Source organism: Ceratotherium simum, chromosome 2, assembly GCF_057802395.1.
Source record: "Ceratotherium simum simum isolate JZ-2026a chromosome 2, ASM5780239v1, whole genome shotgun sequence".
NCBI lineage: Eukaryota > Metazoa > Chordata > Mammalia > Perissodactyla > Rhinocerotidae > Ceratotherium > Ceratotherium simum.
In genome coordinates this window covers 40743783-40766172 of record NC_141901.1, presented here as the reverse complement: position 1 = coordinate 40766172, position 22390 = coordinate 40743783, and the positions used below count along the sequence as shown (strand labels likewise).

At 50.7% G+C, this 22390-nt stretch overlaps 1 protein-coding gene across 5 annotated transcripts; it reads left to right on the top strand.

Moving 5' to 3' along the window:
• Window positions 1-535: 535 nt before the first annotated feature.
• Window positions 536-18357, top strand: SEMA4A (semaphorin 4A). 5 transcript variants are annotated; one of them, XM_004436199.3, is made up of 15 exons: window positions 536-998; window positions 1805-1972; window positions 3723-3883; window positions 4804-4866; window positions 5109-5207; window positions 5437-5542; window positions 6383-6499; window positions 6860-6984; window positions 7153-7325; window positions 8810-8960; window positions 14183-14363; window positions 15822-15940; window positions 16034-16191; window positions 16519-16619; window positions 17016-18357. In XM_004436199.3, the coding sequence occupies exons 1-15, from the start codon at window positions 941-943 to the stop codon at window positions 17606-17608; spliced, it is 2373 nt and encodes a 790-aa protein (XP_004436256.1). In that variant the 5' UTR covers window positions 536-940; the 3' UTR covers window positions 17609-18357. The 5 variants fall into 5 exon arrangements, with proteins under 5 accessions (XP_004436256.1, XP_087298017.1, XP_087298030.1 ...); XM_087441902.1 differs by lacking the exon at window positions 536-998 and adding an exon at window positions 2916-3090 and having other exon boundaries at window positions 1887-1972; XM_087441891.1 differs by lacking the exon at window positions 536-998 and having other exon boundaries at window positions 1749-1972.
• Window positions 18358-22390: the final 4033 nt, after the last annotated feature.

Here is a 22390-nt window from a genome sequence, read left to right as displayed (position 1 = left end):
GATGGAAGTTACACTACAGGAAGGACTTCCTGACCATGAGGAATGTGTGTTTAAGAAGGAGGTGGGTTATTTATTAGAGTCGGATTAGCCCCAGGATGGCTGTGCTCTTTAACCAGCAGTCAGCTGGTCTCGGGCTGAGTGGGCAGGAAACTACCCACTTTATAGGTCATGAAGCCCTTGGTGCTAGATACCTCATTAACCCTACATTATGAGGTTCCCCCTGGGGCCTTCAGGGAGGGGCGAGCAGCCACCATTGGGAGGTTAGGTGCCTCAGAAGTATGTTCCAGAAGTATGAGCTCAGATGGGAAATTTTCTAGGCCTCCCACTGGCCTGATGCTGCCCTAAGAATGATGGAGATTAGACTACAGGAGGGACTTCCTCAGCAAAGCCATGGAAAAGAACCTAAGGCAATTGTTTTATTTTTTAAAGATTATGGCCCAGCTGGAAGTGGGAGGTTTGAAGGTTAGACAACTGCAAGGATTTCCCAGCAGGTAGGAGTGCAGAGAACCCACCTTGTGGGTAAGTGAAAAGAGGAATATGAAAGAGAGTGTCAAGTCTCCCATTAGGGAAATCTTGAGCAAGAGGAGAAACCACTGCTAGGCTGGTTAGACTGGATGTGACATGACAGAGGGACAGCGGAATGGCTGAAATAACCTAGAAACTTTCTGGCCTTTTAAACTTTGTGGATAGAGGGAGGCAAGGAAAGAGGGAAAGACAGAGGTGTGTCTCTTTTTATTCCCCTCCCAATCCACCAACTTCCGCCCAAGCCAGGGATCTGTCACAACTCGAGAGGTGGAAATTCTGGTTTCCCTTGCCCAGAGCTCCCAGTGCTGGCTTTGGCACTATGGGTACCTGGAGGGCCGCACTCCCGGCCCAGCCGGGCTGAGCCTTCCGTCCCCTGCCTCTGGGGCCTGGGAACCCCCCTCCTTCTTTCTCTTGGATGGCACCTGCGCCCCAGAGTCCGGACACCTGGGTTCTGCACTGTGGCTGGCTCAAGGGTATGTGAGATAAGATGAGTGGCTGGGGGTTGGCGGCCCCGGGAGAAGATTATGCAGAGACCCAGGGAGACAGACAGCAGCACCGCGGAGACCAGAGAGAGAGGGGGCAGCTGCAGAGTCTGGGAGACTGCCAGCCACCCCCTGCCCTGGGCCACTTCCCGGGCAATGCTGATGGCCTGGTGCAGATAGCCTCCAAGAAGAGGGCCAAGGAGGACCGAGCATATCAAAGATGGGAGCCCAGCTGGGGCTGGGGGCAAGGTCAGAGCAGGTTGATTCAGACCTGGTCTGCCTGCTTAGGTCATCAGAGGGCAGGGGTGAGATGAGGCACAGGGTAGCAACAGATCTCAAAGTGCCAGGAGAGTCAGGTCTGAGAAGTCCATATTTTGAGTGCAGGAATCTGCTCCCCAGAAGTCCCCTGCCCAGGGCCAGGCAATGGTTTGGGTTCTGGGATATGGGAAGAAGGAAGGCAAAGAGCAGATAGCAAGAAGGACTTCCCTGAAAGTCAGGTGAGAAAAGGCAGAGCAGGGCTATTGGTGAAAAGAGATCAGAAGGGCAGGATGGAACATCTAGACTCCTACCCAGAGAGGAGAGTGAGGCAGGAGGCTGAGGCCTGTGAGGATGATGGAAGTGAGACTCTCTGAGGGCCCTTTGAGAGGGAACCGTTCCCTCCCCTAGCACCCTCTCCTCCTCCCCCAGCACCCTCCCCCCATATACACTTCTGCTGCCGGGACTCTCCGATTGGTCCCCGGGGTGGGGATGTGGTAAGGACTGCTCACCCAGAGAGTGCCCAGTGTCTGTTTCCCCAGAGCTATCTGGCGACAGCCTCTGGCTGAGCATGGCCCTTCCAGCCCTGGGCCTGGACCCCTGGAGCCTCGTGGGCCTTTTCCTCTTCCAACTGCTCCTGCTGCTGCTGCCACCGACAACCGCAGGGGGCGGTGGACAGGGGCCCATGCCCAGGGTCAAATACTACGCAGGTAAGTGTCTGATGGCCAGGAAGTGCGGGGATGACAACACTGAGCTGGTGGGGGGTGGGTGGAGGAAGGAGAGAGGGGGAACTAAGGGAGAGGGGGAGGAAAACGGACATGGAGGAGAGAGAGGTATGCCAGGGAGAGATAGAGGGCCTCAGAGAGAAAGTCAGCCAGAAATAGAAATTTAGACCGAGAAAGGAGTGAACGATGAAACCTACCTGGGGCGAAGATTGAGGACGGGGCCAGAGGCACTGCTCCCTCTGGTTCTCCAAAGTTGGTGATTTTTCTTTTCCTCCTTAAATGTCACTGTCATCAAGCTGGGCACCTCAAACCCCTAACTGCTTTGATACTCCCAGATGCCTCCAAAGCTAAGGCCCATGCTAGAAGATCATCTGTGGACCTGGTGACCCAGAACACACCAGGCCCATGCCAACCACACAGATCATGCTGGACTGTGCCATATCCAGTACTGTGGACGCCAGGAATACAAGAAGTTAGGGTGGCCTGGCTGGGCTGTGGGCCCTGGGACCCTATAGGCACAGCTTGGCTGGTTTCTTTCTGAGGCTGTGGGAGCTGCTGGCCCTCTCACCTCCAGGGAGAAGATTCAGGGAAGGACATGGGCCCCATAGGAGTTGTAGGGGTGGGGTCTCCTGGACACGGCTGTGCCTGTAGCATCTTTCTGGGGCAACCTGGTGAAGGAAATACATGGTGCCTAATGATGGAGAGGCCTCCTCTGTGTTGGGTGGTGGGATTACCAACGTAAACAAGACTCAGCCCCTGCCCTCAAGGTGCTCAGAGTTCTGAGGGGAAAGCAGATGAACAAGCAGACAATCATGCTACAGGGTGATCAGTTCAGTAACTGAGGGGTTTATACGTTCTGGGGGAGGCTGGCCCTTCCAGCACCTTGTCACACATGATTCCCCAACTTCTCCTCTTGGTCCTGTCTAAGATTCTCTGAGCCTCCAAAGGTAACAATTAGCAAGTCAGTCCTCCAACTAATGCACAAGTGCACATGTGCTCAGCAGAGAGGATTTGAGGAGCTCCTTCCCCGTTGCTGATGTGCCAGTGGCACCGAACACACACCCCACCACCACCCCTGAAGCAAAGTGATGGAGAAGACCTAGGTGAGCCTCCTAGGCTGACCTCCCCTGCCCAGGTGACATCCAGGCATGCCCACAGGGACCTCTGAAGAAAAATGTTTACTTTCTGTTCACCCTATGGCAGTGATTTAGGGGCGGAAATTTCCTCAGTAGAGAAGGGGAAGGAAGTGGGGTTGGCAAGTGGAACCCCTACACCCAGAGCTCTTCTGACACACAGTGCTGTGTCTAGCTTTCCTGCCTGTGGCTGCCAACACCTTCCTGTCTATCTGTCTGCCTTCTGCCCCTCCTGCCAGTAAGGGCCAACGTGTCCTCCCCTCTACAGCCCCTCCAGCCCTGCAAGAGCATCCATTGTGCCTCACTTTATTTCCTGTCCCTCTGTCTGTCTCTTGGGTGCAGGCCACCCTCCTCCAGCCCCAGGCTGTCATTACCCTTTCTCTGGCTGCCTCTCCTCTCTATTGTGGCCTCAACATACAGAGGTCCTATGGCTGCCAGCAGGGTGGGGCGAAGGGGGGAGCTGTTGATGAACAGAGGGACCAGCTGCCAAGGCCTAGGGAGCACACTCCACCAACCCTTTCCTTTCCCCACTTTTATCTCAGAAATCAGCTGCCTGCCCACCAACTCCTCATCACTCACCCCTTCTCACCACCTCCCAACAGGGGACGGACGCAGGGCTCTTAGCCTTTTCCACCAGAAGGGCCTCCAGGATTTTGACACTCTGCTCTTGAGTGGTGATGGAGGCACTCTCTATGTGGGGGCTCGAGAGGCCATTCTGGCCTTGAATATCCAGGATCCAGGGGTGCCAAGGCTGAAGAACATGGTGAGGAGGCCAGGGATAAAGGGTGTGGGCTGGGAGTGAGGAGGGCGCCAGCAGCTGCCAATGCATGAATAACTGCCCAATTACTGTTATCTATAATCAGCAATAATCAGCAATTCTTGTTATATATATCTGATCCATATAACAGACAAGAAATACTATAGTGGCCTCACTGTTCGTTGATATCATGAATACTGGTTGAATAATATTAATTGCTAAAATGTCTGATATGGAAATCATTGACATATGAGAGAAACACTGACTCACATTATATCAATAATGTGATATCCAGCCATTGGTAGAAATCACTGAAGCTCCTGTGTTAAACTATAGTCACCCTACTAATGGGAACAACGTGAGGGAGAAAGGGAGAAGGAAGGAAAAAACAGAGGGAGGGAAGGAGCTAGCAATTACTGAGCATCCCCACGGTTTCTGTTTCTCAGTGTGGTTTGTGGACCACCTGCACGTATGGGATGCCAGTTAAAAATGCAGATTCTCTGAGGCATTGACCTGGGAACTGAAATTTTTAACAATTTCCCCAGGAAATTTGTGGTTTGACAACTGTTGCTCTATATACTATGCATTGCATTAGGTGCTTTACATATGTACCTAGTTGTGCCCTCCAGAAGCCTGTGCCATTGACCAAGATCACTCAACCAGTAAGTGGGTGAGCCTAGATTCAAACTCAGGTCTGTCTGATTCCATAGGCCATGTTCTACCTTGGAGTTGTGTCCTAATGAATATCAGTGTCATCAGAGTAATAGCTATGGTCATAAATTGATGTTATTATAGCCCATGAGCATGTCACTAACCACCGTGCCTGCTGGTGATTTCACACCAGAGCCAAGGAGGGGATGGCAGGTCACAGCTAGAGCTAAAGACCTCATTTCCCTTCATCTCTCCCCTCCCATTCCCCACTTCAGATACCCTGGCCAGCCAGTGACAGAAAAAAGAGTGAGTGTGCCTTTAAGAAGAAGAGCAGTGAGGTAAGTGGAGGTGGGGGTACAGGGGCTCTAGGTAGGGAACCCTGGCATCCCCAGCCCTTCACTGGATGACCTCAGGTGGGGCAGGCAGCGGAGGATGCTTGTTTGCATAATTATCGCCTGCATCCTGTTCTATAAAGATGTACAGGGACTGCCCAGCCCTTCTCCCCACTAGGAACTGAGGGGGCAGCCTCTGGGGGCCCAGGAGTTTGGGGCAAGAGGCCTGAATTCCCTATCTCCCCCAGACACAGTGTTTCAACTTTATTCGTGTCCTGGTCTCTTTCAATGCCACTCATCTCTACGCCTGTGGCACCTTCGCCTTCAGCCCTGCTTGTACCTTCATTGTGAGTTATCTGGCACCCAGCTCTCAAGCCCCACACATCCCTCCTCACATCTCCCAGCCCAACCTCTGTAGCTCTGGAAAACTCTGGTCTTCCAGATGCAGGACCCTTGTGAGCTTCCCAGCCCCAGGCCAGTTTCACTCTATGTCCCTTTCCCTTCCTCCCTCATGCCCCCCATTTCCCGGACATGAGACTCTGGCGTTCTGGTCCCCCAGCTTCTCCCCCCCTCTAGGAACTCCAAGATTCCTACCTGCTGCCCGTCTCGGAGGACAAGGTTGTGGAGGGGAAAGGCCAGAGCCCCTTCGACCCCGCCCATAAGCACACAGCTGTCTTGGCAGGTGAGTATCAGGTTCCCTGGTCCATCCCAACATCTGCTTTCCCAGGTCACTCTGTGACATATGGAATCTAACACAGTTTCCTGCAAGGCAGGGGACAGAGGGAGGGGAAGCCAGGAGCCTCAGAGCACGAGATCAGAGGGAGAATCAGGCACCCCAACCACCAGCTCCTGCTGAAGCTTCCACAAAGGAGGTGGAGAGAGATGGATGCTCAGAGGCAGGAGGGTCCAGGAAGGGTCTCAGGCAGAGAAGAGGCCTGAGATTCAGCTATTTGTTCAACAAATATGCACTGTGTGAACACCTCCTCTGGTGCGACAGACATCATGCTAGGAACCGTAGGGGTTACAAAGAAGAAATCATGGCCCTGTGTCCTCCTGGACACAAACCATTACAGACTTCCCACTCTGGCTTCCTGGAGGAGGTGGCCTTTGGCTTTTGAGTGGGACCTTAAAAGATAGGTAGACAGGCAGGGAAGGTGTTCCAGGAAGAGAAGGGTAGGACCCAAGGTGTGCAAGCAGAAAACAGAGCCACATTCCGGGAACAATGAGTGATTCTATTCGGCAAGTGGTTCAGCTGGGTGTGTGAGGGAGTAGCCAGAGAAAGGCTGGAAAAGTGCCAAAACACAGAAGGCCACAAGGTTAGCTGTTCCCTGTGGGCAGAAGGTCCTAAGAAGGGTGCTCAGCAGGGGACTGTGAGCTGGGCTTTGGGGCTCCACAGGAAGGCATAGCACAAATAAAGGGGGCCAGAGACTGATGCAAATCCTGGCCCCAGTCAGAGGCAGGTCTGAGGAGGGCAGGCGCATCCTCCAGCTGATAAGGTCTCCCCACCTCTGCCCTGTCCTAGATGGGATGCTCTATTCTGGCACCATGAACAACTTCCTGGGCAGTGAGCCCATCCTGATCCGCACACTGGGATCCCAGCCTGTCCTCAAGACTGACAATTTCCTCCGCTGGCTGGAACGTAAGGACCTGAGGCCCACCCAGCACAGGTGTGGCCCCCTTCCCCGAATCCCAGAGACCTGGCACTGTGAACTGCTGTTAATTGACTCAACTCTCACTTGTTGAGGGCATACTACATGCAAGGCAGTACTGTTAGGCGCTGGGAGTACAGCAGGGAAGAAACAAAACTCCCATCACCTTACGTAAATAAATACCAGTCGGTCCCCTCCCCCACCTGCCCCTCATGGCTATCCCTCAACTGGCTGTGGGATCCGAGGCATCACGTCTCCTGGCCTCCAGAGCCAACCCGAGGGTTTTCACCAACGGGAACCCAGGACATCCAGGCACTCAGTCCCTAAGCCTATCTGCCCCGCCCCTGCAGCGGACGCCTCCTTCGTGGCAGCCATCCCTTCGACCCAGGTTGTCTACTTCTTCTTCGAGGAGACAGCCAGCGAGTTTGAGTTCTTCGAGAAGCTCCACACATCCCGGGTGGCCAGAGTCTGCAAGGTCTGCAGCCTGGGTGGGAGGCGCGGCTGGCCATGGAGGAGCCAATGGGGAGACGGCAGAGGCAGGGCTGAGTGCCTAGGGCCCAATGGGAGCGGAGACAGGCGGGCAGGGGGTGGAGACATGCGGGGCGTGGTGGGGGGCGCCCCCTGACTCCGCCCGCGCCCCTAGAATGACGTGGGAGGCGAAAAGCTGCTGCAGAGGAAGTGGACCACCTTCCTGAAGGCCCAGCTGCTTTGCGCTCAGCCGGGGCAGCTGCCCTTCAACGTCATCCGCCACGCCGTCCTGCTGCCCGCCAATTCCTCCACCGATGCCCGCGTCTACGCAGTCTTCACTTCTCAGTGGTGAGCAGCGGGGCGGGAACGTGGGGGCTGGACGTGGGATCTGGCTCGCAGGGAGGCGGAGGAACTGACGTCAGCCGAGCACATACTCCGCACTTCACATAGGACAGCATTTGATCATCACCACTTCCCAGGAATTTGACTCATGCTCTTAATGTAGATGGGAAAAAATAAAGCTCAGAGAGGTTCTTATTAGTTTATATCCTGCCTGATTCCAAAAAGGATAGGAGGCAGCTTACAAAAGGCAAACATTAAAATAAAATAAAATGGGCCGGCCCCGTGGCTTGGCGGTTAAGTGCGCGCACTGTGCTGCCGGCGGCCCGGGTTCGGATCCCGGGTGCGCACTGACGCACCGCTCCTCTGGCCATGCTGGGGCCGCGTCCCACATACAGCAACTAGAAGGATGTGCAGCTATGACAGACAACTATCTGCTGGGGCTTTGGGGGAAAAATAAATAAATAAAAAATCTTTAAAAAAAATAAATAAATAAAATAAAATAAGATTGATAAGAAAATGGAATAAGAGGACAATAAGAGAAGCCAGGGATAGGGTCAGCATATTACAAATGTTTGTCATTTATATAGTCCCTGGATGGGGCCGGCCCCATGGCTTAGCGGTTAAGTGCGCGCGCTCTGCTGCTGTCGCCAGGGGATCGGGAGCGCACCAACGCACTGCTTCTCCCGCCATGCTGAAGCCGCAGCAACTAGAAGGACGTGCAGCTATGACATACAACTATCTACTGGGGCTTTGGGGAAAAAATAAATAAATAAATAAAATTATATAGTTCCTGGATACTGGTCACAAATTTAGCTGTGAGCTTCCTAATGGCCAGAGCAAAGAGGGAAACACCATTAGCATCATAAGATAAAAATAAAGTCATTGTTTGGAGGCTGAGAAAGGTCACTGCCCCACAGTGTTTGGGTACCTGCTGACAATGTGTCAGGTACCAAAGATATCTGGTGTAAGCAGGGTCTGCTATATAGGACACCCAGAACTGAGAGCATGGTGTGTGCCACAGTCAGGTTAAAGAGAATAAGAGAGACAGACCTTCTGTCTCTACAGACCAGGGCTGAAGGAATAAAACTAGTCTTGTAGTCAGGCTCTAGTTGGTTCTCTGAAGATCAGAAATTCATGGGACCCAAGGAGGAAGTCTACATCTGGAGCCTGTTGGGAGCTTGGGTACATTGCCCCTCCCATGGGTACAGCCCAGCCTGGGCAGGACAGACAGGAGCTGCCCCAGGGCCTGAGCCCCAATTAATTCTCATTAAGGATAGTCACACTTCAGATCCTAAGATGGGCCAGAGTCAGGGGCTCTCCTAGCCCTTATCACCACAACTGGGGGAAGGAGAGGCAGCTGGAGGCTGGCCTAGACCCCCACAGTCCTGTCCTCCTGGGGTTTCTCATCAAGGGTGGGCCAAGGCTGGAGGGGGGCCTTTCCTGGTATAGCAGAGGAGATCACAGACAATATCCCCTCTGGCTGTCTCCAGGCAGAGCGGCGGGACCAGGAGCTCTGCTGTCTGTGCCTTCTCTCTCAAGGACATCACGCGTGTCTTCGAGGGGAAGTACAAGGAGTTGGACAAAGAGACTTCACGCTGGACTACTTACGGAGTCCCCGATATCAGTCCCCTGCCAGGCAGTGTGAGTACCATCCCCCACACTGAGCAAAGTCTACACACAGAGACACACACATAATGCTCATGTCAAAGCACCTGTCATGGCATAATAAAAGCCCAATAAATGATAGTGCTCCCCCCGCCCCCCCTGGCCAGTCCTGTCTGCTCAGATATATGCCTGGGCCAGCTGCCCACATTCCACAGGTGTGCAACACATACACACACACACAGGTGTGTACACACAGGGCAGCCCTCCTTCACCCCAGCTAAGTGCACACCAAATACCTGGGTATATCCCTGAGGAAACAAAAGAGCATCGGCTGGGCCAAGCACTATCTTGGGCATCTGCACCTGCATTTTTTATTTAACTTCTGTTTTGTTTTTTGATCAGAGTTGTATATGTGCACCATTTAAAGAATCATATATCGGGCCGGCTCCGTGGCTTAGCGGTTAAGTGTGCGCGCTCTGATGCTGGCGGCCCGGGTTCGGATCCCGGGAGCGCCCCGAGGCACCACTTCTCCGTCCAACGTGAGGCCGAGTCCCACGTACAGCAACTAGAAGGATGTGAACCTATGACATACAACTATCTACTGGGGCTTTGGGGGGAAAAAACTGAATAAATAAAATCTTTAAAAAAAAAAAAAAAAGAATCATATAGATCTACATGGTTGGTTACAAAAATATAGCCCTATTCCCTATGCTCCACTTTTCCCTTTCTAGAGACAACCACCTTCATCTCTTTTAGCTGATTCTTTTGGCATTTATCTCCAAATCTCTAAATAACATACTTTTATTGCTGCTTCTTGATATTTAGTTTCAGGCAGTATCTATTGAATTCCCATTCTGCAAGGTGAGGATTTAACTGTGTGTCCCCCCCGCCCCCACCCCCCACCCCCAGTGATGTGCTGGAGCTGGCTGGCAGCAAGTAGCAAGAACTCTTTTTGCAGATCTCTTTCCAAATTCATGTCCAGTGTTATTACAGTGGTAGTTTGAAATCAGCCATGGTGGGAGTATACACCACGGAAATTAGCAAACACTACAAATCAGGGCTTCCCCACCCCCCTACAAGAGCTGCCTTACCAACACACCACGGCACCCACCCCTCATCTCCCAACATAGTTTTATAGTAATTTGATTAGGTCAATATTTATATTATGACTCTTATTATTCACAGCTGAGCCAGGTGGTAAGCCATGATTACTTTGCCTTTTTGCATAATTTTTTTCCCTGGGGTTAGTAATTATCTTTTTTCCTTTTTTGCTTGCTTTTCTAAGCTCTTTAATTCAACCCCAGACTCTTCCTCAATTATCTGAATCTCTTCTGAAGACAGACCCATTAGGTACTCTTATAGTTTCATATTCTTGGAAATCCTTCTATCTGCTGCGGTGTGGACTGGTGGCCCTCTACATCCGGGGCAGAGCTGCCATCCTGGAATTTCCCTTCCTCATCATTCTGGGCATTTCCTTTGACTCTTTCTTGTGATGATCTCGTGTTTCTTGCATCTCATGGCTTCCTCTTTTTTTTTTTTCTATCTTATTTTAGTGGAGGATAGCCTCTGTAGCTTCCTGGAAAGGGATACATGGCAGGTAAAATTTTTTGAGACCTTGAATGTCTAAAAATGTCTTTATTCTACTTTCACATGTCATAGTTTGGCTAGGTGTATGTAATTCTGGACTGAACTAATCTTCCTTGAAACTTTGAAGGCTTGCTCTATTATCTTCTGACTTCCGGTGCTGCTGTTCAGAAGTCCAAAGCTGTTCTGACCCCTAACTCTTGGAATGTCACCTGTTTTTTTCTCCTTGGAAACTTGTAGTACCTTTTCTTTGTCCCTAGTTGTTCTGAAATTTCATGATATTGTGCTTTTATGGGACTCTATTCTTTTATTGTGCTGGACATTCAATATACCCCTTCAGCCTGGAAATTTAGTTCTTTCCGTTCTAAGAAATTTTCTTGAACTATTTCCTTTTCATTCAACAAATATTTTTTGAGGCCACATGCCACTGTTCTAGGCACTGGACAAAAGTCCCCTCCCTCATGGAGCTGACATTCTGATGTATGTTTTCTCACTTCTTTCTGGACCTCCTAGACTGGTCCTCCAACTTTTTAAATCCTTTCCTATTTTCCAAGTCATTGGTTTTGTTCTACTTTCTTGGAGAGTGTCTCAGTTTTATCTTGTGATCCTTCTATCAGATTTTTAATTTCTGCTAAAATATTTAATTTCCTTGATTTTTTTGAGCTTTGAATATCTCTTTTATAAAAATGTCCTATTAGAGAGAATTTCAAACATAGAAAAAGTAGACAGAATGGTATAATGGACCTCCATATACCCAGCAGCCAGCTTCAACTCATAGCCAATCAAACTTGGCTCATCTACACCCCACCCACTCCTCCCTTATTATTTTGAAGCAAATTCTGGATATCGTAACATTTCATCTGTACTAGTTTCATAGGGCTGCCATAACAAATTACCACAAATTTGGTGTTTTTAAACAATAGAAATTTATTCTCTCACAGTTCTGGAGGCCAAGAGTTCAAAATGTATTCTCTCACAGTTCTGGAGGCCAGCAGGGTTGGTTCCTTCTGGAGGCTCTGAGGGAGAATCTGTTCTATGCATTTCTTACAGCTTCTGCTTGGCTGCTGGCAATCCTTGGTGTTCCCTGGCTTGTAGACACATCACTCCAATCTCTGACTCTGTCATCACTTCACCCTCTCCTCTGTATGTCTCCTCCAATTCTAAAGGCATTTGTCATTGGATTTAGAGCCTTCCATAATCCAGAATGATCTCATCTTGAGATTTTTAGTTATATCTGCAAAGACCCTTTTTGCAAATAAAGTCACATTCATAAGTTCTAGATGGACACATCTTTTGGGGGGCCACCATTCAACTCATTACATTATCCATAAATATTTTAGTATGTATCTCCAAAAGATAAGGGCTTTAGGAAAATAGCCGTCATACCATTATCACACCTAAAAAATTAACATTAATACCTAATCTAATATGCATTTAGTGTTCAGATTTCTAATAGTCTCATAGCTGTCATAAGAGCTTTTTAGTATAGTTTGTTTATTTGAGTCAAAATCCAGATAAGATTTATAAATTTGGACTGGTTGTTGTTTTGAGTCTCTTTTAATCTTTATGTTCCCTTTCCATCTTCATTTTTTTCTCTTACAATTTATTTGTCATGTAGAGTTTTCTGCAATCTGGATCTTGATGATTTTGCATCTCTGTGGTGGAGTTTAAGTATTTTCTGTAAATTGGTTGGTGGTTGGATCTAGAGCCTTGATCAAATTAAAGTTTGATTTGTATGGCAGTGTGGTCTTCTTTCAGGACCTACGTAATGTCTGGCTGCCCTCTTTGAAGTAAGAACTCCTCTTTCATAGCATTCTGTTCTTGTTTCATGGGTACACTATCTTCACTTATCTCTCTTAAGATAGTAATAATACTTTGCTATGAAGTTTTCTTTTCTCTAAATCATTTCTGTTTCCTCTTAGGTTTTTCTTTGTTCATTTTTCTCTGTTTGTTTTGGTCTCTTTCATGTTCATGGTTTTACTCACATGTCTGGTAATCCTTGGTAATCAGATCATATTTAAGAGTGTGGGACCGTGAAGCTGTTTGGAAAGTCTGCCCTTGTGCGTATGACCTGGCAACTTGAGCTCCATTGTAGCTCCACTGAGGATGGTCTGGCTGGGCTGCTTTGTTGGGGACCTTCAATGTCAGTATCTTGAAGTCTTTCCTCCCGGAACTTTAGTCAGTTTTTCCAGAGCAGACTCTTCTAGTCTTCTGCTTGGAGGGAGGTGGTCTGGCTCCTGGTGCCTGGAGACGGTGGGGGAAGAGCGTTGGATGTGGGGGAGGAGTCTCAGCATGTCCTGTGCCTACCTGCACCTAATCCCCTTACCTGCTGCTTTCATGATGGTGTCCCTCCTCAACTGTGCCTGCTGTCCTCCATCCAGAGACCTCTGTTTCACCCTCTTCAGAGAATAAACCTCCAGTCTTGGGCCAGGGCGTGGAAGGGACAGTCATCCAGCTGCATGGAGCTGGGAGGAGATCTGTCTGCTTCTTAAACAGACTTTCAACCAATCTTCTTTACTCAGCCTCTCTTTTACCTCACTTCCAGAGGTGACTTGGGCCACTAATTGATGAACTTGAGGAATTTTGTCTTGTAAATCAGATAGTTTTGGGGTACCCCAGGATTGACTTTAGAAGATTCTCATTTTTTTTCCCGTCAAGTCTTTTATTATTTGTTCATTTGCTTTCCAGCATCCAAACTGTGGCTGCTTTTGCCTCCTCTCCTGTTCTCCCCATCCTTGTAGGTTTATGCCTTTAAAAAAAAAAAACCCTTTGGGAGGAAGCGAGAGTAGGTGCATGTGCTCATTCTGGCACCCAAATGAGATGTAGATGTTACTACTTCACTTTACAGATGAGGAAATTGAAGCTCATGGAGCTGGGGTAACTTGTCTGAGGACACCACTTGTAGGTGACAGAGTTGGGGCTGGCCCTAAGACAGTGCTCTTGGGTATGGAGGACAAAGATCCTGACCAATAATCAGGACACAGGTGTCCCAGAGCCACAGCCTGCTGGTGTTGGCAGGGCCTTTTGAGAACAGCCGGTCCAACCCCCTCATTTTATGGGTGAGAAACAGGAGGTCCAGAATGGAGAAGGGACTCTCCCAGAGTCATGCAGCAAGTTCATGCAAAACCGAGATGAGAAACACTCCCTGCTACACCACCCCTTTCTGTGATATCCTTCATTCAGTCACCGACTCAGCAAACATTTATTGGGCACCAGCCGTGTGCCAGGTCCTGTGCTGTGGCTGGGGCTACAGACAAGAGTAAAACATGGTCCCTGCCTGCGAGGGGCTGTCACCCTGCTTCCTGCTGGCTGCCAGGCATCCTTGATGAAGGTGATGAGGAGGAGGAAAGTAATAACAGCTAACATTTATTGAGTACTTACTTTATGCCAAGCACTGTTCTAATTACTTGTAATGTATTAGTGCATTTCATCCTCACAGCAAGCCTCTGATGTATTGGTAATATGCCATTGCACTGTTAAGGAACCTCAGGATGCAGAGGCTGGAATTCAAAGCCAGGCAGCTCCAGAGTCTGAGCTTTAGCCACCATCCTGAGATGAGGACTGCCATGAGGGAGGGAGGCAAAGGAGATGAGCAGAGGGGGAGGGAGGGAGGGAAGAGGCAATGGGTGAGGTTAAGGGAAGGAGAAAGCTGATCTGCCTCCTTCCCCCTTCAGTGCTCGGTGGGCCCCTCCTCGGATAAAGCCTTGACTTTCATGAAGGATCATTTCCTGATGGATGAGCAGGTGGTGGGGACGCCCCTGTTGGTGAAGTCTGGTGTGGAGTACACACAACTTGCAGTGGAGACAGCCCAGGACGTCGATGGGTACAGCCATCTGGTCATGTACCTGGGCACCAGTGAGTAAAGGGCTCCAGGACATCCCTCAGGGAACTAGAGCAGGACCTGCAACTAGAGCAGGTTGAGGAGAGAAGCTTCGAGATCATTCACTCATGCATTCATTCAGCAAGTGTCTTCTGAGCACCTGCTTGTGCCTGGCACCCTGCTAGGCTCTGAAAATACATTGGGGGAGCACAACAGCCCAATCTCTACCCTTTCTGAGCTTTCAGTCTGGTGGGGGCCTTAGCAAGAGCTGTTTATCTTATGGCAGAAGCCATGTTAGAGAGGGGAAGAGTGAGTGGGTAGAGGGGAGCTGGAAACAGCAAGTGTAGAGATCACTCCTTCAGAAAGCTTGGCTGTGAAGGGGAAGAGGGGAAGCGGGGTGACTGGAAGAGGGTGTGGGACCCAGCCAGCATTCTTTTTTTAAAGATGGGAAAGATTGTCAGGATCCAGTAGAGAGGGAGAGATGGTGAAGAGATGAGCAGGCCAGGGGATAATTGGCAGTGAAGTTGCAGAGGCAGCAGGAAGCCAGAGTCCAGGACACAGGTGGAGGAGGGACAGCATCTCTGCTGGAATGGGAGTGAAGGAGTAGCAGAGGTAAGCCTGGGTGAGTGTATAGACTACGGGGCCAGGCAGGAAGCAGAGGGAACTCTTATCTTAAGTGAAGGCTTTTGTGTTCTCTATGAAGTAGGAGGACACAAGGTCTTGAGCTGGGAGTGAGGGGTGGAAAAGGTAGGAGGTTTGAGGAGAGAGGGGTAGATTCAAATAGTCATTGGGGAAAGAAGTAGGGGAAAGTGGAGGATTGCCAAGCATATATATCGAGGGCTTGGCTGAGGTGGATGACCTTGAACTTCAGTGGAAGAAATCTACCAGATTCATTCATTCTTTTAGGACGTGTTACTAAGCACTGTATCAGCTGTGCCTATATTGGGTGTACAGTAGAGAACAAAACAGACAAAAAGGTCAATCCTTGTGGAGTGCATGGAGACAGACAATAAACATGCTGAGTGAATTACTTAGGATGTTATGAGATTAGGAAACTAATGAAGTATAAGGGCAGGTCAGGAATGCCAGTTGGGGAGGCTGCAGGGGTGGTCAGAGTAGACCTCACTGAAGTGCCTTTGAGTAGAGACACTTGATGGAGGTGAGGGGGGCTGGTGATGTGATTGTCTACAGAAGCGTTCAGCTGTCCGCTATCCCATGTCCATGGAGAAACGGGACAGCTGGGTTCCTTCAGGAATGGAGTTTTATCAGGCAGTTGCAAAGGAAGGACAGACAGGCAAGGGATTTCAAGCTGTTTACAAGAGCGCTCCAACCCCATGGCATAGAGGGAAATGGTCTGATCCATCTGTGTCCAGTGCATGTTACACTTCAGAAGGAACTTTCCGACAGCTGGGGAGGCCACCTGGAGTCAGAGAGGAGCACGAGAGGGGTTTGTGGATGAGGTGAGACAATCTCAGCTCTCTGTCTCTCCACAGCCACGGGGTCCCTCCACAAGGCGGTCGTGAGCGGGGACAGCAGTGCTCATCTGGTGGAGGAGATCCAGCTGTTCCCTGATCCTGAACCTGTTCGCAACCTGCAGCTGGCCCCCACCCAGGTGGGAAGGGACTTTCTGATAGGTTGGGCCTTGGATGCTGGGTCCTTATTAGGTGTAGTGGGGGCACCCTGACACTCTCCATCTCTCTTCCAGGGCGCAGTGTTTGCAGGCTTCTCAGGGGGCATCTGGAGGGTTCCCCGAGCCAACTGTAGTGTCTATGAGAGCTGTGTGGACTGTGTCCTTGCCCGGGACCCCCACTGTGCCTGGGACCCTGAGTCCCGAATCTGCCGCCTACTGCCCACCCCCATCCCGTGAGTGCCAGTCTTGGATGGTGGCCACAGGTGGCCCACCAGGACCCTTCTTACCCAGCTTATGCTTCTGTTCTTCCTCTCTCCAGGGTTTACTGACACATTCCCTCCATGATTCCCCCCTCCTGTGATGGGTTGCTCCCGGGATGGAATTGCGCCAGGCAGTTTTGAAGCTGCTCCAGCTGTCCTGGCTTTCTCTTCCTCTCCTCTCTGTTCTACCTTATCTCCCCTGGCCCACCTTCTTCCCCACTGCACTTCCCTCTCTTCCTTCCTCCTCTTCCCACTTTTGGCTGTTTCAAGGGATGATTTTTGCTTTCCCTGCCTTCTCAGGAAGTCCTGGAAGCAGGACATGGAGCGAGGGAACCCAGAGTGGGCTTGTGCCAATGGCCCCATGGGAAGGAGCCACCGGCCTCAGAGCCGCCCCCAAATCAGTGAGTGTGGGACCAGGGGAGGCGCAAAGGCTCGGGAGAACTTCTGGGCAGGGGTGGGCATTACTGCCTCAATTGCTGCAGCACCTGCCCAGCTTGAGACCTGAACACCCAGAGTTGGGATGGATTTGGGTTCTGGCTATAGCGGGGAGGAATAGGAATTCTAAGCTGGGATTCAGGATTTAGGGTGAAGTTGGTTTTGGTGTCAGAGTTGGAGTCAGATGGATTGGAGGTTAGTTTGGGGTCCAGACTGGAGATAGGCAAGGGGTCAGAGTTGAGTTTGAGAGTTGAAATGGAATTTGGAGATGGGAGTTGGGGTCCAAATGTAGGGCAGAATGTTCCCTCCTGCCTTCCTTCTCCCCCTTCCCTTAACCTTTTGCCCTTTTCCCTCACCTACAGTTAAAGAAGTCCTGGCTGTCCCCAACTCTATCCTGGAGCTCCCCTGCCCCCACCTCTCCGCCCTGGCCTCTTACCGCTGGAGCCGTGGCACAGCAGCAGTCCCGGAAGCCTCTTCCACGGTTTACAATGGCTCCCTCTTGCTGCTACTGCGGGATGGGGTGGGGGGCCTCTATCAGTGCTGGGCCACTGAGAGTGGCTTCTCATACCCCGTGGTCTCCTACTGGGTAGACAGCCAGGACCAGCCCCTGGTGCTTGATCCTGAACTGGCGGGCATTCCCCGAGAACGTGTGGAGGCCCCACTGACCAGGGTTGGTGGCGGGGTCACTCTGGCTGCCCAGCGGTCCTACTGGCCCCATTTCCTCACCGTCACTGTGCTCCTTGCCTTAGTGCTTTCAGGAGCCCTCATCATCCTCCTCATCTCCTCACTGGGAGCACTTCGAGCCCGGGGCAAGGTCCAGGGCTGTGGGACCCTGCCCCCTGGAGAGAAGGCCCCATTGAGCAGGGAGCAGCACCTCCAACCCCCCAAGGAACATAGGACCTCTGCCAGTGACATGGACACTGACAACAACCACCTGGGCACTGAGGTGGCTTAAACTCTTGGCACAGGCTAGGGGCGCCTGGCCATGCTGGCTGGGGCACCTGGAGCAGTGCAGCCCTGACTAGGGTGGGAGGAGCACAAAAGACCACCTTCCTCCCACACGAGGAGCTTCTCCTGCCACTCTGTGCCACCAACAGCACTCAGCGGGGTGGGCGCAGTGGCCTGACTGCCCTATGGGACTCCCTTCTACCAAGCACATGGGCTCTCTAATGGGGTTGCCCCAGACCTGGACCTAGGCTATGATATGAGGACCTAAAGAGGATCCTTCAGTTCTGGCCATTCCAAGACCGTCCAGAAACATACTGCTCCAGGAGACTCTGAAACACCTGACTGTTCTAGGACCCCATGGTGATAAACGCCAAACATCTAAACAGCCGTAAGATAGCGCACCGCTCCTGGAGACTCCACTCTGAAAGCAGCTGCCACCTTGGACACCAACACTCCCCTCTCCCAGGGGTCTCTAGGGTTCTGCAGGGAGCTGCCCCCTCCTGCTCCCCTTATTGGCCGTGCACCACTGGCTCCTAGGAGGTCTTTCCTGAAGTCTGACCTCTTTCCTTCTTGCTTCAGTTGGGGCAGATTGTGATCCCTTCCGGCCTGGCTAGAATGGCAGGGGTAATCTGAGCCTTGTTCACTCCTTCACCCTGGCTGACCCCTTGACCTCTATCCTCTCCCCTTTCCTTTGTTTTGGGATTCAAAAACTGCCTGTCACAGACAGTTTATTTTTTATTAAAAAGACAAAGCTTACGACTGGTGCTGTTTTTGTTGGAGCAGGGTGCTCCAGCAGAGGACTGCGGGATGTGAGGGGAGCAGGCAGTCCAAGGACATCAGTAGGGAGGAGGACTAGGTTTGTGGGGTGATTGTTCTCTCGAACTCCAGACCACTTCCTCTGCCCTGCCAGCTCGCCCCACAGAACCAGCTCCCCGCAGGTGCTGTACCCAGCTCTCCCACACTTCTCGTGACTCCAGCTCAGCCCCCCTTCCCCAAGGCAGCAGTTGGTTTCAGGTTTTGGTGGGTTGAATTTATAGAACAGCTGTACAGCCACCCCCATCCTGGCCACATCCTTCCCAATATCTGACAAACAGCACTCTGTCTACACCCCATACCACCTTCCCCCTCTCTCTCCTGTCCTGAGGGCACATGTCCCTCCTCCAATCAAGGCTAACCAGTGTATTTGCCCCCTCCTCTCTGCCAAGGCCCCCAGCATTGCCCCCTCGCTTTATTACTCTCTCATCTTTAATGCCCCCTCTCCTACCCACAGGTGTGCTAGGTGTTCTCTGTATGAAGAAAACAAAACAATAACCCTTCCTGCAACTGCACCCTTTCAGTCTACCCCCTCCACCCCGACTTGCTCTCTCTTTCCTCTTACCACCAAACACCAGAGAGTGTCCGTTCTGGCGGCCTTGCCCAGTCCACCCCCAGTGTCGCCTTCACATCCTTTAATCCCCCATGGTCTGGCTTTTTTCCCCACCTCTCGGCTCAAATGACTCTCCAAGATTTCCCATAAGCTCCTAACTGACCTTGACCTCCATGCAGCCTTCACAGCTTGGCCATCCTGTTCTTCTCACCACTCTTCTATGAAGACTTCTTCTTTAAAAATGTTTTTTTAATTGTGGCAAAAAGCACATAATATGAAATTTACCCTCTTTTTTTTTTTTTGAGGAAGGTCAGCCCTGAGCTAACATCCATGCCAATCCTCCTCTTCTTGCTGAGGAAGACCGGCTCTGAGCCAACATCTGTTGCCAATCCTCCTCCTTTATTTTCCCCCAAAGCCCCAGTAGATGGTTGTATGTCATAGTTGCACATCCTTCTAGTTGCTGTATGTGGGATGCGGCCTCAGCATGGCCGGAGAAGCCATGTGTCGGTGTGCGCCCAGGATCCGAACTCGGGCCGCCAGTAGTGGAGCACACGCACTTAACCGCTAAGCCACGGGGCAGGCCCTGAAATTTACCCTCTTAACCATTTTAAGCATACAGTTCAGTAGTGTTAATTATATTCACATTGCTGTGTAACAGATCTCTAGAATTTTTTCATCTTGCAAAATCGAAAGTCTATACCCATTGGACAACTCCCCATTCCCCCTCCTCCCAGCCCGTGGCAACCACTATTCTACTTTCTGTCTATGAATCTGACTACGCTAGGTACTTCACATAAGTGGAATCATACAGTATTTGGCCTTTTTCAACTGCCTTATTTGTCTCACCATAGTGTCCTCAAAGTTTATCCATGTTGTAGCATGTGACAGGTTTCCTTCCTTTTTTGAGGCTGAATAATATTCCATTGTATGTATTTCATCTGTTGATGGACACTGGGTTGTTTTCACTTCTTGGCTGTTGTGAATAATGCTGCAATGAACATGGGTGTGAAAATATCTCTTCAAGATCCTGTCTGCTATGGCTTCTATATTGGAGTTATTTGGCTTCTCTAGTTCTTTCTTTCTCCCCTGCTGGCTCCTTTTCTTCCTCCCATTTCCCAATGCACTTTTACCCCAAGCATGACTTTCAGTGTTCAAAGCACCCTTGCCAGACTTCCTCTCTTGTGGCTCCCCTGATGACCTCTAGGCCAAGGGTTGTGGGGGTTGTGTGGGGTGGTGAAAAGGGCACTGGGCCAGACTGGGCTCCTGGGACCTTCATCTGCTGTTAACAGACTCAGACAGCCTTCCCTGTCTGCACCTCAATTTCTTCATGTCTCAGAATGAAGGAATGCACAGGAAGTTCTTCCTGCTTTAAGCATTATGGACCCCTCACTGTCAAACATACAGCTCCAGAGCTGAACCTTTCTCCTGTGCTCCAGGCAGTACAAGGACAAGCCTGCTGGACATCTTTATCCAAGTGACCCAGAGGCTCCTGGAACCACACCCTTTCTCTGCCTCCCCCCACTGTCACTCTGGAATGTACTCTTTCCTCATCTTTCTCTAAGGTACAATGTAGAGGCTGTCTCCTCCATACCATCTTCCCAGCCTGCCCAGTCCTGGCTGATTATTCTTCCCTACGATTTCCCCAGCACTCACTGGATCACTCATGAGGTACTTAGACCAACCATAAGGATGTAAGATATAGAAGGGATGACACATGTGGTTACCTCTGCTGGACTGCCAACACCCTGGGGACAGGAGGCATCTCAGCCTCATCTCCATAGCCTACAGCATGAGGCACTATGCTATAGTGAAAGGAGGTGCTTGGGAAATGCTTACCATTTGTGGGAGCAAAGCCTTGGTCAGTCTCATCTTGCATAACCTCTCTGCAGCCCTTGACATTGGTCACATTCCTTCTTGTAACCCTTGTCCTTTGGTCTCTGGTTGCAGTGCTCTTGCTTATCTTCCTACCTCTCTGGCCACTGCTTCTCAGTTTCCTTCAAGCACTCCTCTTCTCTCCCTTTAAAAGTCCCCTTGGGCAATGTCTTCCCTGTCTATTGCTTCCGCTCCCACCTCTTAACCAAGGATGCCCATTCATTCATTCAGCACACATGCACTCAGTACCTGCTACGGTTCAGAATCTGGCTTTGACAGCTGGGGAGACACATGAATCAGACCTGCTTCCTGCCTTCACGGGCCTTACAATCCAGCAGTTGGGACGGGCTGGCAACAATCAGAGCCGGGGTGGGATGGGGAAGAGGTATGGTAGGGGACAGTGTATTGCCAGCTCAGGCTTCCTGCCTCCACCCAGATACACCACAGACATCTCTAACACATGTCCCACGTTGATCATCCTCTCCAAACCTGCTGCCCCTCCCATGTTCCCATGCTAGTTAATCGCACTGCAATGTAGAAGCTTGGGACTCATCCTACACTTCCTCTCTCATCCCCTCCACATTCAGGGGGCCACTGGTCTCCTCTCCTCTCCTCTTCCCTCTCCCTGGAATTCCTCAGCACCTCTCCAGTCCCATCAGGCCCAGACAACCTCACCAAGACAACCAGAGCCAACCCCTAACCAGTCTCTGCCACCTTCTCCCCTCCCATCCATATTCTGCTCTACGGTCAGGGTCAAGAGGAGCTTACTAAAAAAATTCTGCCTAAAACTGCCAAATGGCTTTTATTAAATCCAGAATTAAAAAATGACAACCCCTTGGAATGGCATGCCTTGCCTCCAGCTCCTCCATGCACACCTTGATGCTACTTGCAGTTCCTGAGCCCCTTTATACAGCTTCGTGGAAACCTTTATTGAGGGCCTAGCGTTACTCCAGTCCTTGGTGACACAGGGATGAATAGACATCCTGCCTAAAGGAACTAACCATGAGCTTCCTTTGGGTATGCTATTTCTTCCACCTAGAACATCATCCCCTCTGTGGATTCTTCTCTAACCTCCCATGCAGAGTTAGTGCCCTATGCACACCTCAGTACAACCCTTTGTATGCAATGTTGCTGCTTCATTGTGCTTCTGTGGGCCTGGCATATGGTAGGCACTCTCTCAATGCTGACATCTGTTCATTTATTCAACAAATATTTACTGAGCACTTGCTATGTGACAGGCACTGTTAGGTGCTGAGGGCACATCAATGAACATAACAGACACAATTCCTGCTGTCATGGAGCATACATTCTAGTGTGGGAGATGGATAATAGATATATAAATCAGTAAAATAGGTAGGGAACACTAGATGGTAACGTGCAATGGAGAAAAAACATTAAGTTGGAGAAAGAAGGTTGAGAGTGGGTGGGGTGTCTACAATTTTCAGTAGGGGATTCAGAGTAGGTCTCCCCAAAAGGAAACTCTGTATGAATTAAGCAGTCACTCCTCGCTCTTCCTCCCCCAAGTCCTAGGCAACTACTAATCCACTAATG